This window comes from Musa acuminata, chromosome BXJ1-8 (genome assembly GCF_036884655.1).
Source record: "Musa acuminata AAA Group cultivar baxijiao chromosome BXJ1-8, Cavendish_Baxijiao_AAA, whole genome shotgun sequence".
Classification (NCBI taxonomy): Eukaryota; Viridiplantae; Streptophyta; class Magnoliopsida; order Zingiberales; family Musaceae; genus Musa; species Musa acuminata.
In genome coordinates, this window is record NC_088334.1 from 27,732,544 (window position 1) to 27,757,396 (window position 24,853).

The 24,853-nt window shown below is 39.4% G+C and overlaps 1 protein-coding gene across 4 annotated transcripts; it reads right to left on the reverse strand.

The window, feature by feature from the left end:
* Nucleotides 1–2,037: 2,037 nt before the first annotated feature.
* On the reverse strand, nt 2,038–23,906 carry LOC135581888 (E3 ubiquitin-protein ligase RKP-like). Of its 4 annotated transcripts, none has more exons than XM_065079366.1 (11): nt 23,642–23,905; nt 21,757–23,382; nt 19,391–20,218; nt 18,668–18,828; nt 17,279–17,417; nt 17,100–17,183; nt 13,990–14,268; nt 13,775–13,906; nt 5,117–5,316; nt 3,775–3,970; nt 2,038–2,702 (listed from the first exon to the last, which is right to left on the reverse strand). In XM_065079366.1, exons 2-11 carry the CDS (start codon nt 23,254–23,256, stop codon nt 2,403–2,405), a joined length of 3,819 nt encoding a protein of 1,272 aa, XP_064935438.1. In that variant the 5' UTR covers nt 23,257–23,382; nt 23,642–23,905; the 3' UTR covers nt 2,038–2,402. The 4 variants fall into 4 exon arrangements, with proteins under 4 accessions (XP_064935438.1, XP_064935439.1, XP_064935441.1 ...); XM_065079367.1 differs by having other exon boundaries at nt 21,757–23,496; XM_065079369.1 differs by having other exon boundaries at nt 21,757–21,958; nt 23,642–23,893.
* Between the last annotated feature and the right edge of the window lie 947 nt (nt 23,907–24,853).

Sequence of the window (24,853 nt, forward strand, 5' to 3'; positions counted from 1 at the left end):
ATAGAAATCTTAAAAAATCAAAATGATACTTTTTCTCTCCAAATCTACTATAACTACCTCAAAGGATATTTAAATTTATAATTTAATATTAACATCAAGAAAAACTCTTAAGTATCGTCCTTGTTCCCTTATAATATTTGTCATAGTGTATTTTAATTTGTTGGCTATTTGACAACAGATGTAAAATCATTTGATAATTTTTTATCCATTTTTTATTAGCATAGTATGGTGATGGTTAAAGAAAAACATGATTATCCATTTGTCCTTAAGTTTAGATATTCAATTGAAACTTTCGTTATAATTTTCTTAAAACTTAAAACTTTTGTATGTATTCATCAAACTTATATATAGTAGTAGCCCTAGTAGCAACCTAAAAAATATTTGTACTATTTCTATCTCATAAATTGTTCATGAATCATCTAATAACCATGATTTGCTTTTGGGTATATCTCCTTTGTAACTGAAAGAATTCTTAAGCTACAATCACTAATATTGGTAAAGTTTTTACAATTAACAACCCTTACTTTCCAATGATATAGGAACCATTTCCATAAATTTCTACTTATCCCGATCGTAATAAATGCAATTGAAAATAATTAATTAGCACCATTAATAGTTGTAGCCACCGTCAAAGAACTAAAATGTTTGCCCAATAAATATGCGGCATCAAAAATATATCACATATATCTCACAAAACTTATAAGGCATTTCTTTGAAATGCCAAAAAGCTTAATATGAGGTCACCACTTAGTTAAGTATAATCTCACACGCAAAATAATTATTTTTATTAAATATAATAACTTTTAATTTCTTTTAAATATCTATAATAATTATCTTTGAAATATAATGTCAAATCTTGATCTTTAATATGATCTGTAATGAAATAATTAATGTATTATTTATGTTTTCTTTTAAGCTTGACAAATTACATCGATTCTCTTTAGTAAACTTCATAATTTTGAAACTTTTGGTTCCACCATGAGCTATTATCATTTATTTGCAAATGAAAACTATACATTTATAACTATTTGTTGCAACATGCTTGATTTCAAAATTTCTTCAAATTGCATATCTTTCAAGGTTTTCTTGAATTTTTTTTAATCTCAAAATACCTATAGAAATTTTAAATTATGTTAAATATTATTATATATCATAAATAGGCCACTTTAGAAATTAAAATAATTAGGAAAATCATATATATGGTCTATATCTGACCAACGAAAAGATCGTTCAAAACAAATTCATCATCTTCAGCACAAAGAACTATGATATTAAAAAACAAACCATCATCTTCGCTGTCATAGTATTCAACCAGCATTTTTTCAATATTGTAAAGATATATATCATCACTTGACACAACTCAACCACCAATAGTATCTAATGCAATACAAATATTATGGTCAATGTCATCTGCAACTTCATCTAATCTTGTTTTTGCTCATTCATTTCAAAGACTTTATCACTCTCATCATCTTCATCACAAATGAATCATTCAAGTCTAAGCTATGATTGTCGACCTAACCTTATTTGCAGGTACAGTCGTCATCCCATCTGTCTTTTAATTTTCATCTCGGCCTCAAGCTTATTTACAAGTTCATGATCTGAATCTTGATGAAGAAACATGTAAGGCCTCCATGTATCGAGCTCTCAATGTAAATCCAATCTTATAAATCCTTTTCTTCGACGTGAAACTGTTTCATGGAACTAAAACGTACTGGGTAATCTCATGTCTCATACAACAGAACTTGGCCGTGATGGCGTGGGCTGACAAGAACTCCCAACTGATATGAAAGTCACAATCCAGCAGGTCCTTCCCAGAAGACATTTGCCAATGTGATCCTAAATCATAGGCGTTTGTTTCCAAGAGAAAAAGGTAACATGAACATGTACGTACCACTATATTTCTCGGAGCCTCGGCTAACAGTGAAGAGTAGGATAACTTCATGAATCATCCTTTTTTTTAGTTCCTAGTACATAAGCTTGTCAACAGCTGGCACAGGCACATCAAACAGAATCAAGGAAACAAGGTAAAGCACCTAAACAATCTCTCCTTATTTTAGATTAATAGCAGCTGGAGATAGAAGATTTCCTTGAATTACATTCTCATATATACAGAATAAAATGCCTAGACTCTACAAAATTCACCTTTTGTAGATCCCTCCCAGTACTTCTATGCAACCCATAGCTTCAGGGATTTATATAAATGGGTAATATCTTTTCTTTTACGTATGTTGTTCCATTGCATTGACAACTTTGTTGCAACAACTGTACAGTGATGGTGGTGATCCCAAAGAAAAAAAGGTCCCTTGACTACCTTACAGCTACGACACAGATAATGCCAATGACCTAGGCCACCAGGTTGCAGAAATCAGTAATCACAACCAACCTCTGGTCTCCCAACTTCAGTTCCTTGGTTCCACCTTCACCACAGATGTGACTATCGCATTACAAAAGAAGCATCGCTGGCCATTCAATAGGTGCCGTGTAATGCAACCATGGCATGACTTGTGATGACATGGCTCAAACATGGTATCTGAATTGCAAGCATAGCAGATGCAACAGCAGTCTTCTGCTTCGTCGTCGCCAGTTCTGACACATGACTCTGTCCTTTTTATGGCCTCTGTTCTTCTTCTCAGATTACTGGAAAATTCCTCAAGCTTTGCTAGCTTTGCAAGAGAAGCATCCCCTCTAAGGACATTACTCTGCAAAGATGGTGAAATGAGATTTAGACAACAATTAACTGTGACTCCTTGATTTCTTTATTTTATGAAGTCTTGCTTTTGTTTTATGTGATTCAAAGATTTGATATCAAAAAAGCTTTTGAGAAAAATCATAAATTCATAACTGCTATCTGTATACTGTAGAAAGTCCTTGTGCAGTCAAAGCACTATAATTGTATATCTTATCCAGGAGCCATTATATATCCCAGGTTTCACTTCACAGCAGTTGGTAATTAACAACCAACAAAATGGACATGGCTAAGTAAATTCAAGGTTGCAAGCATATGGGAATCGTCTTCAGCAGAACATTAAAATATTTCATAATATTAATTTGGTAAAGCAATGGGAGGCAGATTCAAGAAACACTTCATGACAGACTCAGCAAGTTTATTATGCAATTCTCAAAATTCTGATTATTAAATCAACAACACCAATAAAGTTAGGAGGTGCTCAGAAGCATAGAGACGAGCATTAGTCGGCAAAATTATATGGAGATTACATCGAGTAGCTGGAGGGGTAGAGAGAAGAATGAGCACTATCAAAATGAAATCATATATGTCCAAGGCAATAACTATGCAGCTATAGATTAAAAGAAAAAAAGCAGATCCTAGCAAAACAAGCCCACCAAAATTCAACCTCCAAAGATGTAGTTCAATTGTTAGGGTATTGTGGCCAAAATATTCTACATCGGTTATTAATCACACATCAAATGAAAATGTTTCCTCTCTCAGACAACCTGCTTTCTAAACTGTGAGCAGCTTAGGACTAAACAACTTCTGCTCAATTACAACTCTATTCTAGGATCAATGTGTCAAAAGTCTATTGGTAGAACACCATAGATGTCTAAATGAGATCCTAAATTTCAAAAAGAAATTTCTTTAATCTTCCAACTAGGAAGTCATTCGTTAATTCACTCAAAATTCAGTCCCGTGATTGTAAAAGATCGATATATTTGAGTTATATTTTTGTTTTCTCAAGAATACTTCCTGTTGTTCTACCAAGAGAATAATTCAAATATAAGGAAATAAAAATCAAGATAGAAAAAAAATCTAACCCAATTGTAGCCCAACAAGCATTGAAAAACAGTAGCAGGGCAGTCCATGCTCACAAACACCCCTACAACATCATTCAGGTCCATTTGTTCCAAATTTGTGTGAGCATCCATTAAGCTGGTTATAATACCAACAAGAGGTGCTAAGATAATGGCTCGATTTGTTTTCTCTTGATATTGGCAAGGTCGCCTAACTGACCTGTAGATACAAATATATAAAAAAGAAGTCAGAAGGAAACCTAAGCTATCTAAAGTACAAAACGAAATGCATAATAAAAGGGCAGATAGACCAAAAGAGATTTCTTGTATATTGAAGTATTACAAACTCAGGAACCTGTTTTATATCTCCTTAATAGCAATAAATACTATAGTAGCCTTATGTACTAAATGACCTCCTCAAAGCAGATAAAAATTGCTATTGTAGCCATAAAGGCATCAATGGGTAACAATCCACGCAAAGTACCATAAGATATCACCAGGGTGTGTAAATCACCTTTTTTTGTTTTCTGAAACACTTCTGCTGTATTATACTTTATATTCTCTATCATAGGGGCTAGCTGAGTCAAATTAAAGAGGAAACCTTGGATTAATTGATTATGTGATGGAATCTCATCAATGAAAAAAACTTTTCCATGGCCGCTAAATCATCGGCTTCTTTGCTCTTCCTTTGTTGAGTTATTCCAACTCTACAACTTTTTGTATATTTGTTTCTATTTGTGTTGCCACCTTATTAAAGATCCTGTATGCCGTTCCTCTTCTATTATCTTTTACTTATTATTATGCTTATTTGTTATTTTTCATCTTCAATTTGCTTCCATTCATTAATAAAACTTGTTTCATGTAAACTTCAGCCTCAGCATGAATTTCATTATCAACAGAAGTTGTTTCAGCACAAAACTTAGTATCCAATTAACTCTTTTAATCAAGTTAACTTTGAATCTATTAGGTTAGATTCTTCACCAATTACTTCATTGCAAACACTACTACTAATTCTGTCAACAGGAACTTCTCCGGCATTCACTTACAACTTTAAGGTTTAATCAAATTAATAGGCATCTTGCTACTATACCCCTGCTAACAGCTTAAGACTCGATAAGAAAGTTCCTATTGGATTTGTCCTTTGTGATGCCCATATACTTGTTTCCTACTGGCCAATTCCAATTGATGCAACTCCAATTAATTAAGTTGATCATAAACAATATAATTTTCTATTTTAACCATGAAGCAACTCATTCTTGTTTTTGCTAAGCTTGTGTCATAAGACATAAAACCTCCTAATTAATCAACATTTGGAAAGAGATAAAAGTGGTCTCAACTAGAATCGCTTAACTATTTTCAAACTTACATGTCAAAAAACTCAGAATCTGAAGTGAAAATTATATGGTTCAAAATAAATATGATCAATTCTGTAAGCCGCCGTAGATTCATATCAGGCCCCAAGAGAAATGCCTGAGGGATCTCACGTGTACAGAACTCCAGAATCTTTGCGAGATTACATGACAGATCAAAAACAACACTGCATTTTCTTTGCTGCAAGTCACCAATCTGCAAAAGCAAAACCATCCTACTAGTTATTTTAAAAAAGGAAAAGTAATATCATGCATCAAATTTATAATGTTTATTGCCTTCAGAATGCATCAAGTTTGTCAAATATAATAATGTGAATGTGAAGAAAATGTTAACATGGAATAGTTATGAATACAGTCCATGAAGATTTAAAACTCAAATACTGATCTTACAATCTTGTCCCATCTATCATATGAAAAACAATATTCAAACCAAAGAAACAAATTACTGTACTAAGTGTGTCAAGCAAACTAGCATAATTAAAGATATCATTGCATAAAAGATGAGGAAGAAAGAAAAGAAAAACTACACAGATAAAATGATGTAACTTGGTTTTGAGCCAAGATCAAGTTTGAGTCCAGCTAGCATCTAGGTTAAATCTAACAGTTTAGATTAGGACTTCTAGATCTAATAAATTTTGTGATTATTTTTAGTGGCTATATAAGATAAGTCATCTCAGTTGTCACTTGGTCAGGTAATTACTTCAAAGTCTTATTTAAATATACTTTAGTTTGGATGAGTTGGTTCAATTTTTGAGAGATTAATATGTTTAGGAAGATTTTAAATATACAAGATTTCCAACTTCTGTAAAACTTTTTACTAAATGAACAAGAAGCCTTGTAAACGATATAAAGACTTTGACCTGCTTGATGACACAGGGATTGTAGTCAATTTGTTTAGTAAACATGTTTTCTTTATGTTTAGCCTTAATTGTCTCTTTTCTCCCTCCAATGAGTTCACTCCCAGCTTCTGTCCTATATCTCACCTCTAAAGTCATTCATATTTCATAACTCTCTAACTTCATATTTCTCTACCATTAAAACTATAAAATATTCATGGATTATAATCAAGGATTTTAATTTCGAATGATACCGCCCGGGCAATACATATCAGTTCACCAGCAGACCGGTACGCGGATTGCCTGCTACCGTGTGGTATCAACCTGGCTGCGGCCTAGCTACGGCGAGGGAAGAATAAGTGTCAAGGGAAAGAGGGAGAATCGGGAGAACCTTGACGCTTTCTGATCCGGCGCCGCCATCCCTCGACGATCCGGATCCAGATCCGGCGCCGCCTTCCCTCGTCGAAGGCCAAAGACGTCACGTCTTCGTCGAATGCCACAGATGAGGAGAAGACCGCATTCTTCTCCTCGTTTGATGCAATGAAGAGAAGAAAAGGAGGTGACATCACCAAGGTAGCATATACCTCCTTTTTTTATTTTTTATATGTTTTATATATTTTATATATTAATTTTTATATTTTTTTTATTTTATATATATATATATATATATAAATATATATGTACCAAACTGTCACGGCCTTAGCTGGAATTGCCTAAGGCGTGAGGCACCCTTACGGCCAAGACGCGAACTTAGCTTGCGTTGCCTAAGTCGCGCTTCGCCCTTACGATATTGCTCTGCAAAGATCAGCCCACTTGTAATCTCTCGTAGGTCCCGAAGGACCTGTAAAAGAGAAAGTTGATTAGTTCGAAAGAACGAGCGACAGACAAGTCCCGACGTCTCACGAAAAGAGGGGAAGCTTTACAAGCAATTCAACGAGCACCTTGCGTGCACAAGAGAAAAGAGGGAGAGGGGGAAAACAAGGGCTTTAGAAGGTTGAACGAACAGCTGCAAGCCCACAAACAACCGCTCACCGAGTCCCGGGCGCGACAACAAGTTCCCGTCAAGGCAACGTGCGAACTTGCCAATGAGTGTTCAACGCCCGGTACTATACCGAAGCCCCATCCAACCCTGTGCCACCCGGGGGGTTCAAAGGGGCTGAGATGGCTGACATTTTGGTGAGCAGAGGCAGATTCCAGAAATCAGCCTGCGGCACACAAAAACGGAGCTGTTTTGGGCTGATTTGCTCGGTTCAGTAAGCGGTCGCTTTGTAACGCTGCAGCTTATTCGAACTTACATTTTTACAAGCAAAATGACTCAAAACCAAGGCAAAACAGGCTGCAAAATGACTGTACATGTAGACGAGAGCGACGAACGGTTCATTGAACGGAGTTGTTGCGGGTGCGCGACAACCGTTCGTGACATTCTCCCCCACTTAAACTATCGACGCCCTCGTCGACGCTTGTTGGTAGTTGTTGATGATCTCTTCTTCATGTCGCAGGGCGTCTTTAGGCTCCCAACTGGCTTCAATTCGGGGAAGCTTTCGCCACTTCACCAAGTACTATGTCTGCTCAGCTCCGTTGGGCAGCTTTATCTTGCGGTCCACCAGAATGGTTTCAACTCGCTTCTCATAAGAGGCTGTGATGGGAGGTAGCCGAGTTATAACACTTCGGGAAGCATCTTGCGGATCCGAGTGATAGGCTTTTAGGTTGCTGGAGTGAAGAACGTTGTGAATTTTGAACCACGCCGGCAGCTGCAACTTGTAAGAGACGTTGCCTACCCTGCTGATAATTGGGAAGGGCCCTACATACTTGCGCACTAATCCTTTGTGGACTTTGTTCCTAAAGAATTGGAGTGATGCTGGTTGGAGCTTTACCAACACCAAATCTCCAACTTTGAACTCTTGCGGTCGCCTTCCCAAGTCTGCCCACTTCTTCATCCTTTTTGTCGCCTTCTCCAAGTAAGCCCGCGCAATATCTGCATTTCGATGTCACTCCTTTACGAAATGGTAGGCTGACGGACAACTCCCAGTATACCCAATGGCCATGGTGTGCGGAGTCGACGGTTGTTGTCCGGTAATGATCTCGAAGGGGCTCTTGTTGGATGCAGAGCTCCACTGCAAGTTGTAGGAGAATTGGGCAATGTCCAATAGCTTCACCCAATCTCATTGGTTGGCACTCACGTAGTGCCGAAGATATTACTCCAGGAGCGAGTTTATCCATTCAGTCTGGCCATCCGTTTGGAGGTGGAGGCTTGTAGAGAAATATAACTTTGACCCCAACAATTTGAATAGCTCGGTCCAGAATCGTCCCAAGAACCGAGCGTCTCGATCACTAATGATATTGTGCGGGACTCCCCAATACTTCACCACATCCTTCATCATCAGCTTGGCCGCCTCCTTTGCTGAACAGTGTAGGGGAGCAGCAATGAAAGTTGCATACTTTGAAAACCGATCGACCACCACGAGTATCGATCCGAGTCTCCCTACAAGCGGCAAGCTTGATATGAAGTCCAAGGAAATGCTCTCCCACGGCCTTTCTGGTACGGGCAACAGCTCCAAAAGTCCCACCGGCTTCCGCTGCTCCACCTTGTCTTGTTGGCAAGTAAGGCATGTTCAAACATATTCCTCCACATCAGTCCCCATCTTCGGACAGTAGAAGGCCCTCTCCACGAGAGCCAACGTTCTGTGAATGCCTGGGTGACCAGCCCAAAGGGAATCGTGACACTCTTTTAAGAGTTCACGCCTCAAATTGTCTACTCGGGGAACAAAAACCCTATTCCCTTTTGTATAAACGAGTCCCTCCTGGACCCAAAATCATCGTGCCTTAACTTCTTTGATGAGCTGCATCAGGATAACTGCCTAGGGGTCACTGTACAGTCCATCCCTGATCCTGGAAAGGAAGTTGGAGTGCAACTGACTTGCTTGGCCTCCGCCCTCCAATTGTGCAGCATTCACACGCTCCACTTTCCGACTCAATGCATCGGCTATGACATTTGCCTTCCCAGGCTTATACTCCATTGCCATATCAAATTCAGCCAGGAAGTCCTACCAACGCGCCTGCTTTGGGGAGAGCTTCTTCTGAGTTTGGAAATAGCTCAGAGCGATGTTGTCCGTCCTCAGCACAAATCGCGATCCGAGGAGATAATGTCGCCAAACTCGTAGACAGTGGATCACCGCTGTCATCTCCTTCTCATGTACTGGATACCGCCGCTCGGTCTCGTTGAGTTTGCGACTTTCGTAGGCCACCGGATGACCCTCCTGCATGAGTACTCCCTCAATAGCGAAGTCCGAAGCATTTGTATGGACTTCAAAAGGCTCCCCATAGTCTGGCAATTTGAGCACTGGTTCTTCCATAACAGCAGCCTTCAGATCTTGGAATGCTATTTCACATTTGTCAGACCACTTCCAAGGCTGCTCCTTCAGCAACTCCGTCAGTGGGGTTGCACGCTTCGAATATCCTGCTATGGAGCGTCGATAATAGTTGACGAAACCAAGAAAGGATCTCAACTCTGGCACCTTTGGAGTTCGCCATTCCGCAACCGCTTGCACCTTCGACTTATCCATCCGAATGGAGCCATCACCGATTCGATGTCCCAAGAATAAGATCTCAGTTTGAGCAAAGTAGCATTTCTCCCTTTTCACGAACAAAGTGTTCTCCCTGAGAACCTTGAAAATTGTCCGAAGGTGTTTGACGTGCTCCTCGAGCGTTTGACTGTAGACGACGATATCGTCCAAGTAGACGACCACGAACTTATTCAAATACTCCTTGAATAACTGGTTCATGAGAGTGCAGAACGTGGCCGGAGCGTTGGTTAAGCCAAAAGGCATCACCAAGAACTCAAATGCTCCATACCTGGTCACACAGATAGTCTTCGCTTCGTCGCCTTTAGCAATGCGCACCTGCCAATACCCCGACCGAAGGTCGAGCTTTGAGAAATACTTGGCTTTGCCCAATTGGTCGAACAAGTCCGCAATGAGCAGGATGGGATACTTGTTCTTCACTGTCACTTTGTTGAGGGATCGGTAGTCGACACATAATCGGAGGCTCCCATCTTGTTTCTTCTGAAAGAGAACTGGAGCTCCGAAAAGTGCTTTAAAGCTGCGGATGAAACCACCGCTTAGCAGTTCACGTAACTGCTTCCTGAGTTCTGCCAACTCTAGCGGGGGCATGCGGTATGGTGATCTCGCTTAAGGCTTCACTCCTGGCTCCAGCTCGATGTTGTGATCCACGCCCCTACGTGGTGGAAGAGTCTTCGGCAACTCGGGTGGCATAACGTCATTGAACTCTTTCAGGACTTTCGCCACCACAGTAGGTTCTTGAATGGCCTTCTCGTCAAGTGGCTCTAGCTTCATCGCAGCCACGAAGGTTAATTCACCGTTTCGCACCCCTTTCTTTAGTTGCAACGCCGATATATGTTGCGGTTCCTTGGTTCCTCTCCGAGAGACAAGAACCACGCAGGGATCGTCGCCTCCCATCATACATAGGGAGTTTAAGAACGGCATTGGCACCAACTTCGCCGCGTGCATAAACTCCATTCCAAGAATCACTTGGAAGTCATCCAATGGCACTGCCATCATGTTGGTGTTCCCGCTCCATGTCCCGATTTTGATGGGGACTCCCTTCGCCAACCCAGAGATTCGTCTGGCCTCCGAGTTCACCGCCTTCATTCGATTTGGGCTCTTCTCCAAGATCAACCCAAGTCACTTTGCTTCTCGATCGACTATAAAGTTGTGGGTAGCGCCCGTGTCCACCATTGCACGAGTTTTTTGGCCATTGAGCTTGATGTCAACATACATTAGCTCGCCACTTCCAACTTTTTGTTGCCTTATCTTTGGGTTCTCCCCCACTTGACCCCGCATGGCGTTCAACAAACGCATGGCTCCCATCCGGGGTCCTTGTGACTCCTCATCGTCGCTGCTGGCTCCAGAACTACTCGACCTAAGGGCGACAGCCTTGCCCTTGTCCGATTTGGGCGGGTGGATGGAAGTTGTTAGCGCATTGAGTGCTTGTTTTTGTGGGCACTCCCTCACCATGTGTGGCCCTCCACACAAGAAGCATCCGCCAGGTTTCGAGGCCTTGCCTTTCGGGCTTGGCCCTTTGTGGGAACTCTTCTTCTTTTGTTCGCCCCCGAGCTCCTTCCCTCAAGAATGTTTTGGAGGGCGATTGCCTGAAGATTGTTTCCTTCTCCCTGCGTCTTCGGAGGAAACAAAGTCGGTGAGCCTTTCTGCAGTAGCAATTGCCCCGACCACATCGGTGACATTCCTTCGATTTAGTTCCTGTTGAGCCCATGGCTTCAAACCATCGAGGAAGCTGAACAACTTGTCTTTCTCGGACATGTCCTGTATGTCCAGCATTAGTGCAGAAAATTGTTTCACATAGTCTCGAATGGTGGAACTCTGGCAGAGTTATCTCAACTTCCTTCTTGCGACGAACTCTGTGTTCTCAGGTAGGAACTGAGTTCGCAACTCCCACTTCAAGTCTTCCCATGTGTCAACCCGACACCGACCTTGTTGGATCTCCTCCCAACGGGTTCGCCACCAAAGTTTCGCATCTCCGTTCAGATACATTGTTGCTATAGAAACTTTGATATCTTCAGAATTGAGCCTCGTAGCTCGAAAGTATTGTTCCATGTCGAACAAAAAATTCTCGAGCTCGTTGGCATCTCTGGCCCCTCCATAACCATGAGGCTCGGGTGCCCTCAAGTTTTGTGGTGGTGCAACGCGGGTGTTGCTTCCTCCCGCATTTAGTGCTCTTGTGAGCATTTCCACCTTTGAAGTGAGTTCCGCCACAACATCCTGTAAGTGTTGCACGGAGTCTTTGGTGTCATCAGACAGCCGGTCGACTAGGGCCTCGACCTTGTCGATCCTGGACTCCGCTTCCTCTTGCGAGCTCTCTACCCCAACAAGCCTTTGTTGGCCATAGTAGAGTTCCTCCACGCTCGCTTCAAGAACATCCAGGCGGGTTTCCGCCGTTGTGAGTCTCTCCTTGTGACTCTTTTTCCCAATTGACGCTCCAGATTACACCTCCTCCGCTCGCGGAGAGTAGCCAACTTCTCGCTCATCATGTTCGCTGTCGCGCTCCTCTTGAGCGGCTCCAACAGCATGAGAGCGAGTGTGCACATGCAGCCCACCTGCGGCTGCTTGGGGCAAGGGTCCGGCTTGCCCCGTCTTGCTGGATTCGCCACGATGCTTTGCCATGGCAAAGTTGTGAAGTTCCTTCGCTGCTCGCTCGAAGTGCTTGCCCGCTCTGATACCACAATGTCACGGCCTTAGCTGGAATTGCCTAAGGCGTGAGGCACCCTTGCAGCCAAGACGTGAACTTAGCTTGCGTTGCCTAAGTCGCGCTTCGCCCTTACGATATTGCTCCGCAATGATCAGCCCACTTGTAACCTCTCGCAGGTCCCGAAGGACCTGTAAAAGAGAAAGTTGATTAGTTCGAAAGAACGAGCGACGGACAAGTCCCGACGTCTCGTGAAAAGAGGGGAAGCTTTACAAGCAATTCAGCGAGCACCTTACGTGCACAAGAGAAAGGAGGGAGAAGGAGAAAACAAGGGCTTTAGAAGGTTGAACGAACAGCTGCAAGCCCACAAACAGCTACTCACCGAGTCCCGGGCGCGACAACAAATTCCCGTCAAGGCAACATGCGAACTTGCGAATGAGTGTTCAAGGCCCGGTACTATACCGAAGCCCCATCCAGCCCTGTGCCACCCAGGGGGTTCAAAGGGGCTGAGATGGCTGACGTTTTGGTGAGCGGAGGCAGATTCCAAAAATCAACCTGCGGCACACGAAAACGAAGCTGTTTTGGGGCTGTTTTGCTCGGTTCGGTGAGCGGTCGCTTTGTAACATTGTAGCTTGTTCGAACTTATATTTTTACAAGCAAAATGACTCAAAACCAAGGCAAAACAGGTTGCCAAGTGACTGTACATGTAGATGAGAGCGACGAACGGTTCGTTGAATGGAGTTGTTGCAGGTGCGCGACGACCGTTCGTGACAGAACGATAGATCCTAACGTACCGCTCGATCGCCCGTACCGTACCATACCGAGCAAAGCTCGAAACATCGATACGATACGAAATTACAAAGTTCCAAAGGAGGCAATAAATGTGAGTACAACAATGGCCCACCCAAGTGGGACCCAGAACCCTACTCCAAAGTTCAGGTTTTTTCTTGTCTAGACAAGCCTATGCAACAAGAAAAATGAACTACAAGAGCTCTATTAAGGTGAAAATGGATAGGAACAGTGATGTCAGCCGGAGAACTGCTAGAGCTGCCAAACAACCCAGGTGTGGCCTATCATGGAACCCCCAGATAACATAGATGATTCCTGAACCCCAAACTTGTGTAAATTCCACAAGGGAACAAATGAAAAATAAGATAGATTTCAATCTCCTGAAGACCACAGAATCACCTTGGCCACTGGAAGCTAGAAAGGCCTTTGACCACCTTGTGATCCCATCTGTGGTCAACAAAGAGAGTCTGATCCCTAATTTTTCAATGTGAAGACTATATGGGCTGGTTGAAAGCACAAGACCACAAAAATTTGATCCTTACACATCTATGAAGCTTTTAGCCATCCAAATTATATACAAAGAAGTCTTCTCTTTATTACTATGATTATCTTCAACAAAATCATAGGAGATCAGTAGTTCAAATTATAAGATATTGTTCACATAAGAGCAGCAAAATGCTCATTTAAATTTATCAGAGCAAACTGAGCACTTATGGAGAAAAAAGATGGTTGATAACAGAATTCCTCATATCTTTACAGAAATAAAAAATAATAATAATCAAATTATCTACAAATTAAAAGAAAACACACCTGATAATTCTCTTGCATCTCTCGGATAGACACTGAGAATTCAGTCATAGTCCAACTAAGTGTGTTAAAAAGACGATTGAGGAATGAAGAAAATAGAGCTTCATCATGGACACAAGCCTCTCGAAATAGTACCTTCATGATGCAAAATAACAGACTATGACAAATAGCATCACATTTATAATCAACCAGGAGTCGGATATTAATGGCATTCTAACCTGGAAAAGGGCCGATGATGAGGATCCTGCATGATTTGAGTAACTAAATCCAGAACCTTTGCATAATCTGAGAATTATGTTTGCAACCGGAATCCAGGATCTGTTATCAAATGCCAACAGCAATGCCCTGGGCAATCTCTGAATTGCTTCCTTGTTGTCCTCAAAAGCAACTAGGTAGTCCTTGCACTGTACCAAGGATGATATGGAGTGCAAAAGAAGATCTTTGATGTCAGCACTTAGTATCCGTGGATCATTGAAGTGCTTGACAACAAACGTGACCTAATAACAGAATAATAATTATTTAAATTTGTTATGACTTGCTACAAACAAAACAATACTTACATTCAAGAAATATGCATTCCTTCAGGTTTTTATCCACGTAAACAATCTAAAGGTACTTTAAATAACAAATACAACTGCACTCTGCACATATTTCTAATGAGCACATTGTCCTCGAAAACATTATTTCTTTAGGATCATATAATTGTTAGATATGAATTTTCACAATCTAATTAAACTGCCTCATGGAACAAACACCAGAGTGGACCAGTTCAATCAGGTGTAGTAAGAATTTCAGTAAGGCATATATTTCTATGTACCAATGTGAACCTCCAAAAGTTTCCCAAGCAAACACAGTGTAAGAATAATCGGGTCATTGAAGACTAGGAAAACAAACAAATGATTGCTTACAAAATGAATTTAAATCTCTTAACAATCAAACAATTGAAAAGAACAATAGATATGTGGAAAACATCAAGCATGTAAAAATCATAAGTAAATCCAATTGTTGTAAAATACAAATGGTTGTTGCAAATTCCATTTCCATCCCTTAGTTCAACATCCCTCTTTCTAATGGATTTAAGAATAGACATACCCAAAATGCAGTAGTCCAGTTATGATCTGGTATCACAGATCACAGAATTCTCCAACTCAGCACAGCCGTTGAGAATGAAGCAAACAAAACCCACTCTAAAATTGATTTCATAGCTGCGTGCAGCCAAGGTTGTCAATCATTTTTTTCATACCACTGCTAGAATATTCTTATGCCAACTATCTAGGCATCAATCAAGCTAACATTTGTGTAAAACCAAATCTAGCAATTTACAATATCAGATTTCAAATGTTTTGGCCACCAACTACTACGTTTGCAGTTATACCCTAAAATTTTGCTTCTTATTTACTACTGTATAATAGTCATAGTCTTCTGAATGATACTCATTACAGGAGGTTTCGAGCCTATAATCAGGGCCATGATTCATCATAGTCACTAGCATACATATAAATTTCTAATTTTTCCCTGGTGGTAATTTATCAAATTTCAACATGATGTTGATTTTCCTAAACCAGAATGTTATTTTCTTAGAGCACAGGAAAGTTTGGTGTTTAATATAAGCAACAACAAGAGGCCTCTTTGTGAGCCAATGAAACATGCAGGAGAGGCCACCCCCTGAAGGATCAGAGCATGCTTAATTTACTATGTATACCTTGGCAAGGAAACAAAATTGCACATTTTCTTTGTAGCGTCAGCAAACATAAAGAAATTCATAAAGGAAAAGGGGTATCCTTGAGCCAAAAATCAAATAACTTGGAAATAGGACAATTTCTTCCTCATATTTCTGTAAACTTCAATCAGATCCCTTCTCAATTTTTAGCATTTCTGAGATGCAATCTGGCAAAATAAAAAGGTCAATTATGGTTGGATTTCTTAAATGATAAGTATGAATATGGGAAAGGAAGTTGAGTAAAGAATATGCACATCCATTTGCATACATTGACCATCTACTCGTTGAGTTCCCTAAATCCAGCATTGCAGAAGTCTCATGCACTATCCCTGCGGCTATTTTGATTGGAAAATAGCCTAGTATTCTAACTTTCTTTGGTAACAGATCAATTCTTTCTCAAGTAATAGAAACCTGATTGGATCAGAATCATCCCCATGTCTTCTCCCTTCACAACCAAGACAACCTAAAGGGATACCTAAAGCTTCATCCAAACAATTATCAGGGACCTGGTTGGATCAGAATTATGTCTTCTCCCTTCATGACCAAAACACCCTAAAAGAGATACATAAAGCTAATAAAAATACTTTAAATATTTAACAGACTTAAATAACAATTTTATCAGTAAATTTGATCCTAAATAGAATTGGAACCCTCATAAAATCCTAAACTACATTAGTCAGGCTCCAATTAGCAATTAATTACATTAAGTTTGCCCAACACAACAGCTATTGGCTTGGTGTGTATCCCTTCCTAAAAGGCCCCTTTATAAATTGCATTTCTTCACTTAACATCTTGCACAAATAATTCATTTATGTCATTATATCCAACTCTAGTCAATCTCCTTCTACAATTTCAGGTTACAATCTTTAGAGCAGTTCTGTACTAATGCAATCAGACAAGAAATGAGAGCTCAAAATATTTTTAAACCAAAATTCAGTCAGCAATACAGCTTACTGAATAAGCAGTAACATGCTTGGCATCTGTCTTTCCTCCTCTCTTATTAGATTCTTGTAAGACTTGTACAACTAAACACAGCACATTTAAGCCGGTATACCTATGATTGCTCTGATCCAAATAGTGAGAACAAGATCAGACATAGTTCATGGACAGACCAATTGGAAAACTAGAAGACAAATTGTTCTACAAAATATTTTGACTATGACAGGATCCACAACAAGACCATTAAAGCAAGAACCAGTCATTTCTCACCTTAAAGAAAACCAAAGTTATGTTAATTTGTGCCTATGAATCAAGATACCTCCAGTTCCAACCGAAACTCTTCATCTCCATCAGAAAGCTACTTCTAGGGCTACTAAGTTTCTCTTGGTTCATATAAACCATCAAACAATATATCATTACTGACATCAAGTAAATAATTATATGTTTTATAAAATTCAGAATAACAATCTAAGAGATAAAGGAGAGAATTAGCATGTATTTTGTAAATCAAAAAATGCATGTCACAAGGCTTTCATGCTATTTGTTAGTGCATATGCATGACAATGTTACTGTTTTCTCAGAGTATTGTTCTCTTTCATATGTGAACATGCTAACAAATTCCACCATAATTTTTTCTAAAAAAGAGTAGTTTTCACATTTGATACATACAAATGAAGCAAGCCCTTGCTTGATAAAAATAGCAGAAGAAACAAATGAAGGGTCACTCTTCCGTAATGCATGAAAAGAGTCAACCTGCAAAGGTTAAAATAAAATGTACATTAACAATGTATCACCAATAAACTACTTGATTACCTAAAAATAGCAATATACAACAAAATAACATTTACCAGTGATTCCAGATAAAACTCAGGAACAAAACAAAATACAGAATCAGTATTGCTTAGAACCAAAAGCAGCTCCACAACCCACATGCATGTTGCGTACATTCCTCTTTGCTTCCAACGAGAAAATAGAGAGATGCGGTACCTGCAGTATTTGAAAGGAAGTGCCAAAATTGATAAGACAAACTGGAATAGATATAAAAAAAACAAACAATAAAAAATAGTTAACATGTATATACCACTTCCACAAGAACCCATCTGCAAGTAATCTTGAGATTTATTGTAAAACATAAAAACAAAAATAGTACCACATAAATGACAACTTTCCAGACCAGTACTGACAAAAGAGTAAACCTAATTTATTAAAGTGAAATAACATACACTAATGGTCCCTCACTGCAAGCTCATCTTACAAATTCTTTTTCTCGACAGACTGATTATCAAGATTTCGACTGCCTTAAAGCATCAGATAAACTCTAATACACAGATGTGATACCACATATGCAGCTATGAACCACAAGTTTACACTAATTGTGGATAATCAAAGTAAACATTTCAGAAGCAAAGAATAGTAAAACAGGTATTTCATCACTTTATTGATTATGACATTTCTACATCATGTTTATCGGGCATTTCCAGTTCCATACATATAAATAAAATTTCCATCCAAGACATGGAACATGTATACAGTTGGCTACACATTAAATTTTAGAAATCTTAATAATAAATCATATTATTGACCAAGCTAATTGTCATAAGAATATATTGATTAATATAAAAGTAGACAAAAGATATAAAGAAAAACACTTCAGCTTGTGAATAGAATGGGAGAAAAACAAGTAAATAAATCAATGCAGTCCTGATAAAGCAATGGTTCCAAGGACAGCACTGAATCAGATCTGTGCAGTGGATGGAGCTCTTAGGTCTAAATTTTATCAGAAGCAACCGACAGGCTATTGTTTGCAGCAAGTTGAGAGAACCATAGAATGCAGAAACCTATTAACTCGCTGCATGAAGGATTAAAAGATAACTAGAGACCAGTGACCTAATAACTTCACTAGACTCTTAAATAGTATATAACGCATCTGCTAGTAATGGCCTTCATTCTTTATACAGTAAGCAACTGGTCACTTTGTTGCATTGGACTGTCACCTATATTCTTAAAACATTCATACAAGAGATAATATCTTACAATGACAATCAGAACAGGCAAAAAAGAGAAAGAATCTTCAAATTTCAAATGAGAAATCCAATAAGAAAAGCCTGTTTCAATTTCATTTACAGATATCGTATAACAAGAATGCATTCTTTCTTGAACAATAATGGATTCTTTTAGTAACTAGCTAAAGAAAAGAATTGCAACTTATTTAAATGGTTCTATGATAGCAGACTTACCATGCACATTGCCTGACACAATCAACCAATTCTTCTCGATAAACATTACGTGCTTCTTTCAAACGCTTCACCTGCTCAATGCAGGATCTTTCTCTTATTTGTTTGTCCGTGTCATCTAAGAGAGAAATTGATTGTGACTGATGAGACATGTAATAAAACGCCTGCAATTAAGGAATTCATGAAAAGTTCATTTTAATGTTTACAGAAAACAAACTGATTAGACACATACAAATAAAGATAATAATAATGAAATGGTTTAAATATTTAAACAAACAAAAACTCAACTATACTGACATTTGCTTATTTTATATATAATAATGAGAAAATGTGGCAGCTAAGAATACCAATTGCACATCGACAAATAAATCCCTTGACTAAGGATATGCCCCTCTAACATTGCCAAATGCAGGAGTGTTAGAACATCTCCTGTTTCAGGTAAAGGTGAATTCTGTTGATAAGGAAATTGGATGATGTATTCCCCACATTGGAACCAAGTTTTCAAGGTTAGCTTGTGCTACAGTATGAAATCATGTAGCATTTTAAGCCTACAGTTATATCTGATTGCCAAACATCTGATGCTTGGATTATATAAGATTCACACTCTCATTTCATGAAGTCACCAAAAGAAAACAAATTTCGATACTGATGTTCCATTTCCTTTAAATTAATGAATATTGCAAAATGGTAATTCTAAGTGTGACAAATACAGCTGAATTCACTTGCCTGCCTAAAGTTTGGTGCAACACCTAAATGGTACAGAAATAGCATCATATCAAGCAGCTCTTCCTCTCTTAGTACTTCCAATGATAATTCACTAGTTGTTGCTATGCTCTCTGGACACGGCAAAGATCGGCATCCAGTATCAACATCTGACTGATTGCTCGAACTAGGTTTATCGACAATTTCATCACCTAGACTTCTGGAATTGCACAATGTTACCACATTAAGTGATCTCTCAGAAATAGGAATACAAAAACCCTTCAAACCTCTAGATGTATATCCAATGCTATCTTCTACTGTTTGGATATCATCAACATCAGAACTTGAACAACAACATGGCTTCTGAATAGTAGAATGTGTTACTGTTGTTTCTTCATCATCCATGCAGCCTTCAATCCACTGTACTTCTTTTGTTTGTTCCTCATTAAATAGTTGAGAGTTAACTAGGTGATTTAAAGAACCTCCTATTCTACGGGCTCCAGCACAATTTGCATCACCTGTGAAGAACAACTCCACAGGAAATCTTCGCTTTCCACCCCTATGAAGAAATCCAACATTGGCTCCAAGATTCACTCCAGAACCTTTCACGAACCCAGATATGCCCTCTACAGGAAAACCTTCAGATAGGAAACGTAGGATTACTGTGTACAGAGAAACTACAACTGAGTTATTTGATACATTGGAAGAAGTCATCTTATGCTCTGCGCCTCTGACCTTCAAGATGAAATTCTGCAAGAATGTATTAAACACAGAACCAGGTGGCTGGCAGGGGGCTGCCCGAGGCACAAAATGTATGACCAAACTACAAAGTCGCTGGTGCATCTCCTCAATCTGCATATTAAACATGCTTTTCTATAAAATAATTTACAGTAGAGAAACTGTATCAAATAACAACTCCCCCATAAGCATTGTAAACAAATTATAAATGTCTGATTAATAAAACAAATTGATAGCAGAATTTGCAAATTTGTATTAAGTAGATACAGTAAGGCAAAAACCATCACAAAAACCACAGTTTGAATTTCAAGTAACTGTTTATCATGCAAAAAATGAAAAAAGTAAGTTAAAATTTTCGTGGTTGAAAGAAATTACAGAATTAAACTTGTGAGATAATAATTTAATTCTTGTTTTTTCTCTTTTTTTGCAAAAGGGTAGGAATGCATAAATTTAAAAAATGATGTTACAATATTGTTTATTCCAAGGTTTGACATACCGAAGTACATCGCTCGATATGGGCGGGTATGTACCAATCCGACAGAGGATCGATATGAGTGGTACATTGGTACACTCTAGTGTATCGTGTGTTAGTATGTTCGGTACAGCTCAATATGTATCGTACCAACAGTTGGTCAGTATACCGATACGGACCAGTAATGCGAACCATGGTTTATTTTGTAATTACTGATCACAAGAGATGTAAATGCAAAGGTATCTCTTACTACTTCCCGATCCTGATAATTATATGTTTACCAACAGAGAAAAAGCAAATGAAATGACGATCTTCCTAAAAACATAAGAAACAGTAACATATCACAGATACTCATGCAAGAAATAAGTATGACAAGAAGGATGTTAAGAGACCTGTGGCAAAGAAACCGACATAGCATTAGCTATCACAGCTCAACTCTGTTAGATGATAGAATAATTTCTCATTTGGTTATTATATTCAATTCTAGACCAAAACAATTCCATAAAATATAATGACAATATACAAGTCATATACCTGCCCTCAAGTTCTATAATTATGCAACAACAAGCAAACTATTTCTGTGAAAATACTCAGACAAGTGTAAGTAAGTTGCTATATGATAATTTGCTGTCTTGACACTCCATTATGATCCACAATCAGAGTGGCCTGACAATTGAAGTAGCCAGTATGTAGCAGTGATCACAATTGTACAAGTTTCATGAGCTCAGACAGGTTTCAGTGTTTCAGAAAGTGTGGTTCAAGCATGACCAAAATTGAAGGGCATTAATGAAATTCAATTAGCCAGTGCATTAAATTAAATAAAATAATTAAATGCCACATGCACCCATGAACAAGCAACGCAACCATATTATCATTTTAGATCATACATACGAATAGTCTAAACCAAATCTGGTCACTCAAAGTACAAATAAGCAGTTACAAAGCAAATCAACAAATCATTATACAGATCATGCTATGAAAATCACTAAAGTGAGTTCAGGTTGCTGAAGAATTACCATAAAAGCAAAATGTGATTCACATTGTACCTTACAGATCATCATATAAACTTACTCACAGAATTCCTATTTTCAATGACATGTGGCAAGCAGATTTAAGGATTAACATGTAACATACACAATTAGCAGCTAATAATAGAGATGAACCAAAGAGGCACAGTTACCTTGTTCATAGCACCAGATAGTGCAGTCATAGTTAACATCATGCTACTTTCACAGCCTACATCCTCACAGGAACCAGGCCACCAAACAGATGGAATAAGGCAGTGTAAATCCTGCTTGTTTGGCCTCTTCATTGAGAGAAATCCTTCAAGTGAAAATTCAAAATCTGGTGATTTCCACCACAGAACCATCATAGTTTTACGCCTGAGAATATGACAGACAAGTGCCAGATAAGGGTATGATCCAGAGTAAGGACACTCTGTCAGAACAAGTGGTGCCACTTTACAACTACATGAAAGTGCCACAATTAGATGCTGCAACAATGGATCGGATCCTGGAAATTCTAGAAATAAATCGAGAACCTGATCCAAATTTGCATAATCATGTGGTTCATGTATACCAAATATCCCTAAAAAACAAGATGGAAGTGCACCCCACGCAATATATTCAAAGCTCCCCTCACTTGACTGAATCACATTAAAGAATTCTTCTAGGATACCATGAGATATAGGGTAAAACAGTTCTTTAAGGGGTGCAAACCTCCTTAACCTCCTCAATTTCTCAAAATATGCTGAGTCAGGTTTATCCAAACATCGTACCTCCAGTAACCTGGTCAAGCAACTAAGCAAGTAATTAGCATAATATCTAGAGATTGGAGGAGCCTGAATAGGAAGAAACCCATCAACAGGGTGTTTGAATGGGCGAGCACCAAAATTCAGATCACAACGCTCACCATCAGAAAGAGAAATTGCAGGATAATATCCAATCCCAGGGCTCATTTTCTGGATCCTGTCAAATGCAACTCCAAGAGAAACCCCATTTCTCAAAAAGGAGACCACATCACTGTCCAAGTCTATGCAACAACCAATGACATCGCCCACTACCCATGACTGACCATATGGCATAGGATCTTTGTTCCATTTGCTCACTCTCTTTCCATCAAATGCATATGAATCTTCTGAATCACCCACGCCTTTCCGATCTGTAAATGGGCATGAAACAGTAGCCCATCCAAGTTGTTGGATTCCAGAAGTTTCTAACGTCACTTCATACATCCATTTCCCCTTCCATGCACATGCGTTTGCTCGGGCACTACTGAACACTGTCTGGCTTTCTACAAGCAATGGTTTCCTTATGGTCTTGATATCTCCACGCGTGCTAGCGTTGTCTATGACAACAGCATTTGGGGCAGAACCACCGTCAAGAATGGATAGACCATCTCTTTTATAGCAATCAGAATCATTTTCCTGCTGAAATCTTGGCAGTTGTTTCTTCAAGATTGACCGGATGAAATCAACATCAATTAAACTACTAGAGGGACGAACTGATTTGTGGGGTAGATCGAAAATATGTTCCAGAGTCCTTTCGACCGAATGATCACCGATGCTATCACAATAAGAAATCAAGCGGGACTTTTGGGGATTACCTTTTGGTTTATCATCGGATAGTAGAACAGCCAATCCGGAGGATATTCCAATATGCCTAACACTATCTTCACCCATGAAGATTCGTACCGAACGGGACTCACTATTTTTTGCTCCCCGAGATTACCAATACATGATCTACCTTGATAAAAACCATATATTTCTTCAACAATATTCCATAATCCGCAACAGAAAACGCTTCAACTGTGAGAAAACCGAAAGGTCAGAGAACGACGACTTAACGCCAACCGAGAAAAGATAGCAAATGGCATTCGATAATCAAAAATTCATCCTTGAGGAGAAAATCAGTCACGAAACCTATCAATCAAACAATAGGAAGAAAAATCTTTTGAATTCCGAAAAGTTGAAAAAGAAACACGAAAGATATGGAGGTCGGTTCCAGACAATTAAATAGAATAAGGCGAAGGCTCGAAGAATCGTTCAGCTTAAGAGACGAACTTACGTGCGGCGGCGATCCGGCGGCTGATTCCGCGGTTGGAAGGAGGCTAGGGCTTCAAATTCGATCTCCCTCAGATTGGGCGGCGGCGCGTGGTAGTTAGGGTTTGCGTATGCCGTCGATGGACGACGAGGAGAATACGAGAGGCGAGAGACGGGTTAAGTTCTCCACCGAGCAAGCACATGTTAAACGAACGTCTTTTCCTAACCCAGAAAGAAACCAATGGCGACTACCACGCGGGGCCGGCGCTTCGCTGAGGGGGTACATCGGTGGGTTGCGTGTCGGTAAGGTTGATGTAACTGTCGTCGCCGACCAATATTAGGGCGCTGACCGGGGCATCAGGGCCCCGGAGTTGAACAACAAAATCGTGTCCATAGTCCGTGTGGAGAGGAAAGGAGATCACGTGGCGGATTCGACCGCTCTTTTTTATCTCAACGCCGCGGAAGCGGAGAATTCGCACGTGCAGTAAAAGCTCCCTTGCGATCCAACCTCAAAACAACATATAAATAATATTTCTCGCGGAGGTCAGCCTGTTTGGGCAATTTACTGATCTCACTATTTATTTTTGACACTAATCAGAATTTACTAAGAATATTTTTTTTTTCCGCAAAAATAGATGAGACCCTCACTCGTTTGGTTAAAATAACTTAGTTTTCATTATATGAATTTTTGCATGAACCGATTCGATCGAGTTCAACAGAATTGCAGCTTCCCAATATGGTACCTAAATTAGCCCACATTATCGTGTCCTCGTCCAATAAAATATGGAGGATTGTTGGTCGTTGGACTCTTCATCCACACGAGCAAGTAGCCTAAAATTTTGAAAGGGCTATGTTATGATTTTGAACTGAGAGTTGTCCTTGGACACCAATCAATCGAAGCCTTCAATCCGTTTTTGTGGATCGTCAAACTCATCTTCCCCTCCACCTATCACTCCAAAATAGTGGAAAATGTTTCGTCACAGTGTTAAGGTGACAGTTGTGGTCTATCACAGATGGATGGCCAAAGCCATCAATCTCGATGTACTTGGGGAAATTTCTTATTTCGACTAGGTCAAAAGAATTTTTTACCTTTCTTCATTCTCTTTGAGATTTGTAGTTTCATTTGACTACTAATACCCGATAAATTATGATATTTTAGATTGAATACTAATACCGGACGATATTTTAGATGAGATGAAGAGTTTAATTGAAATATATACTTTGTCTCTGCTACTTC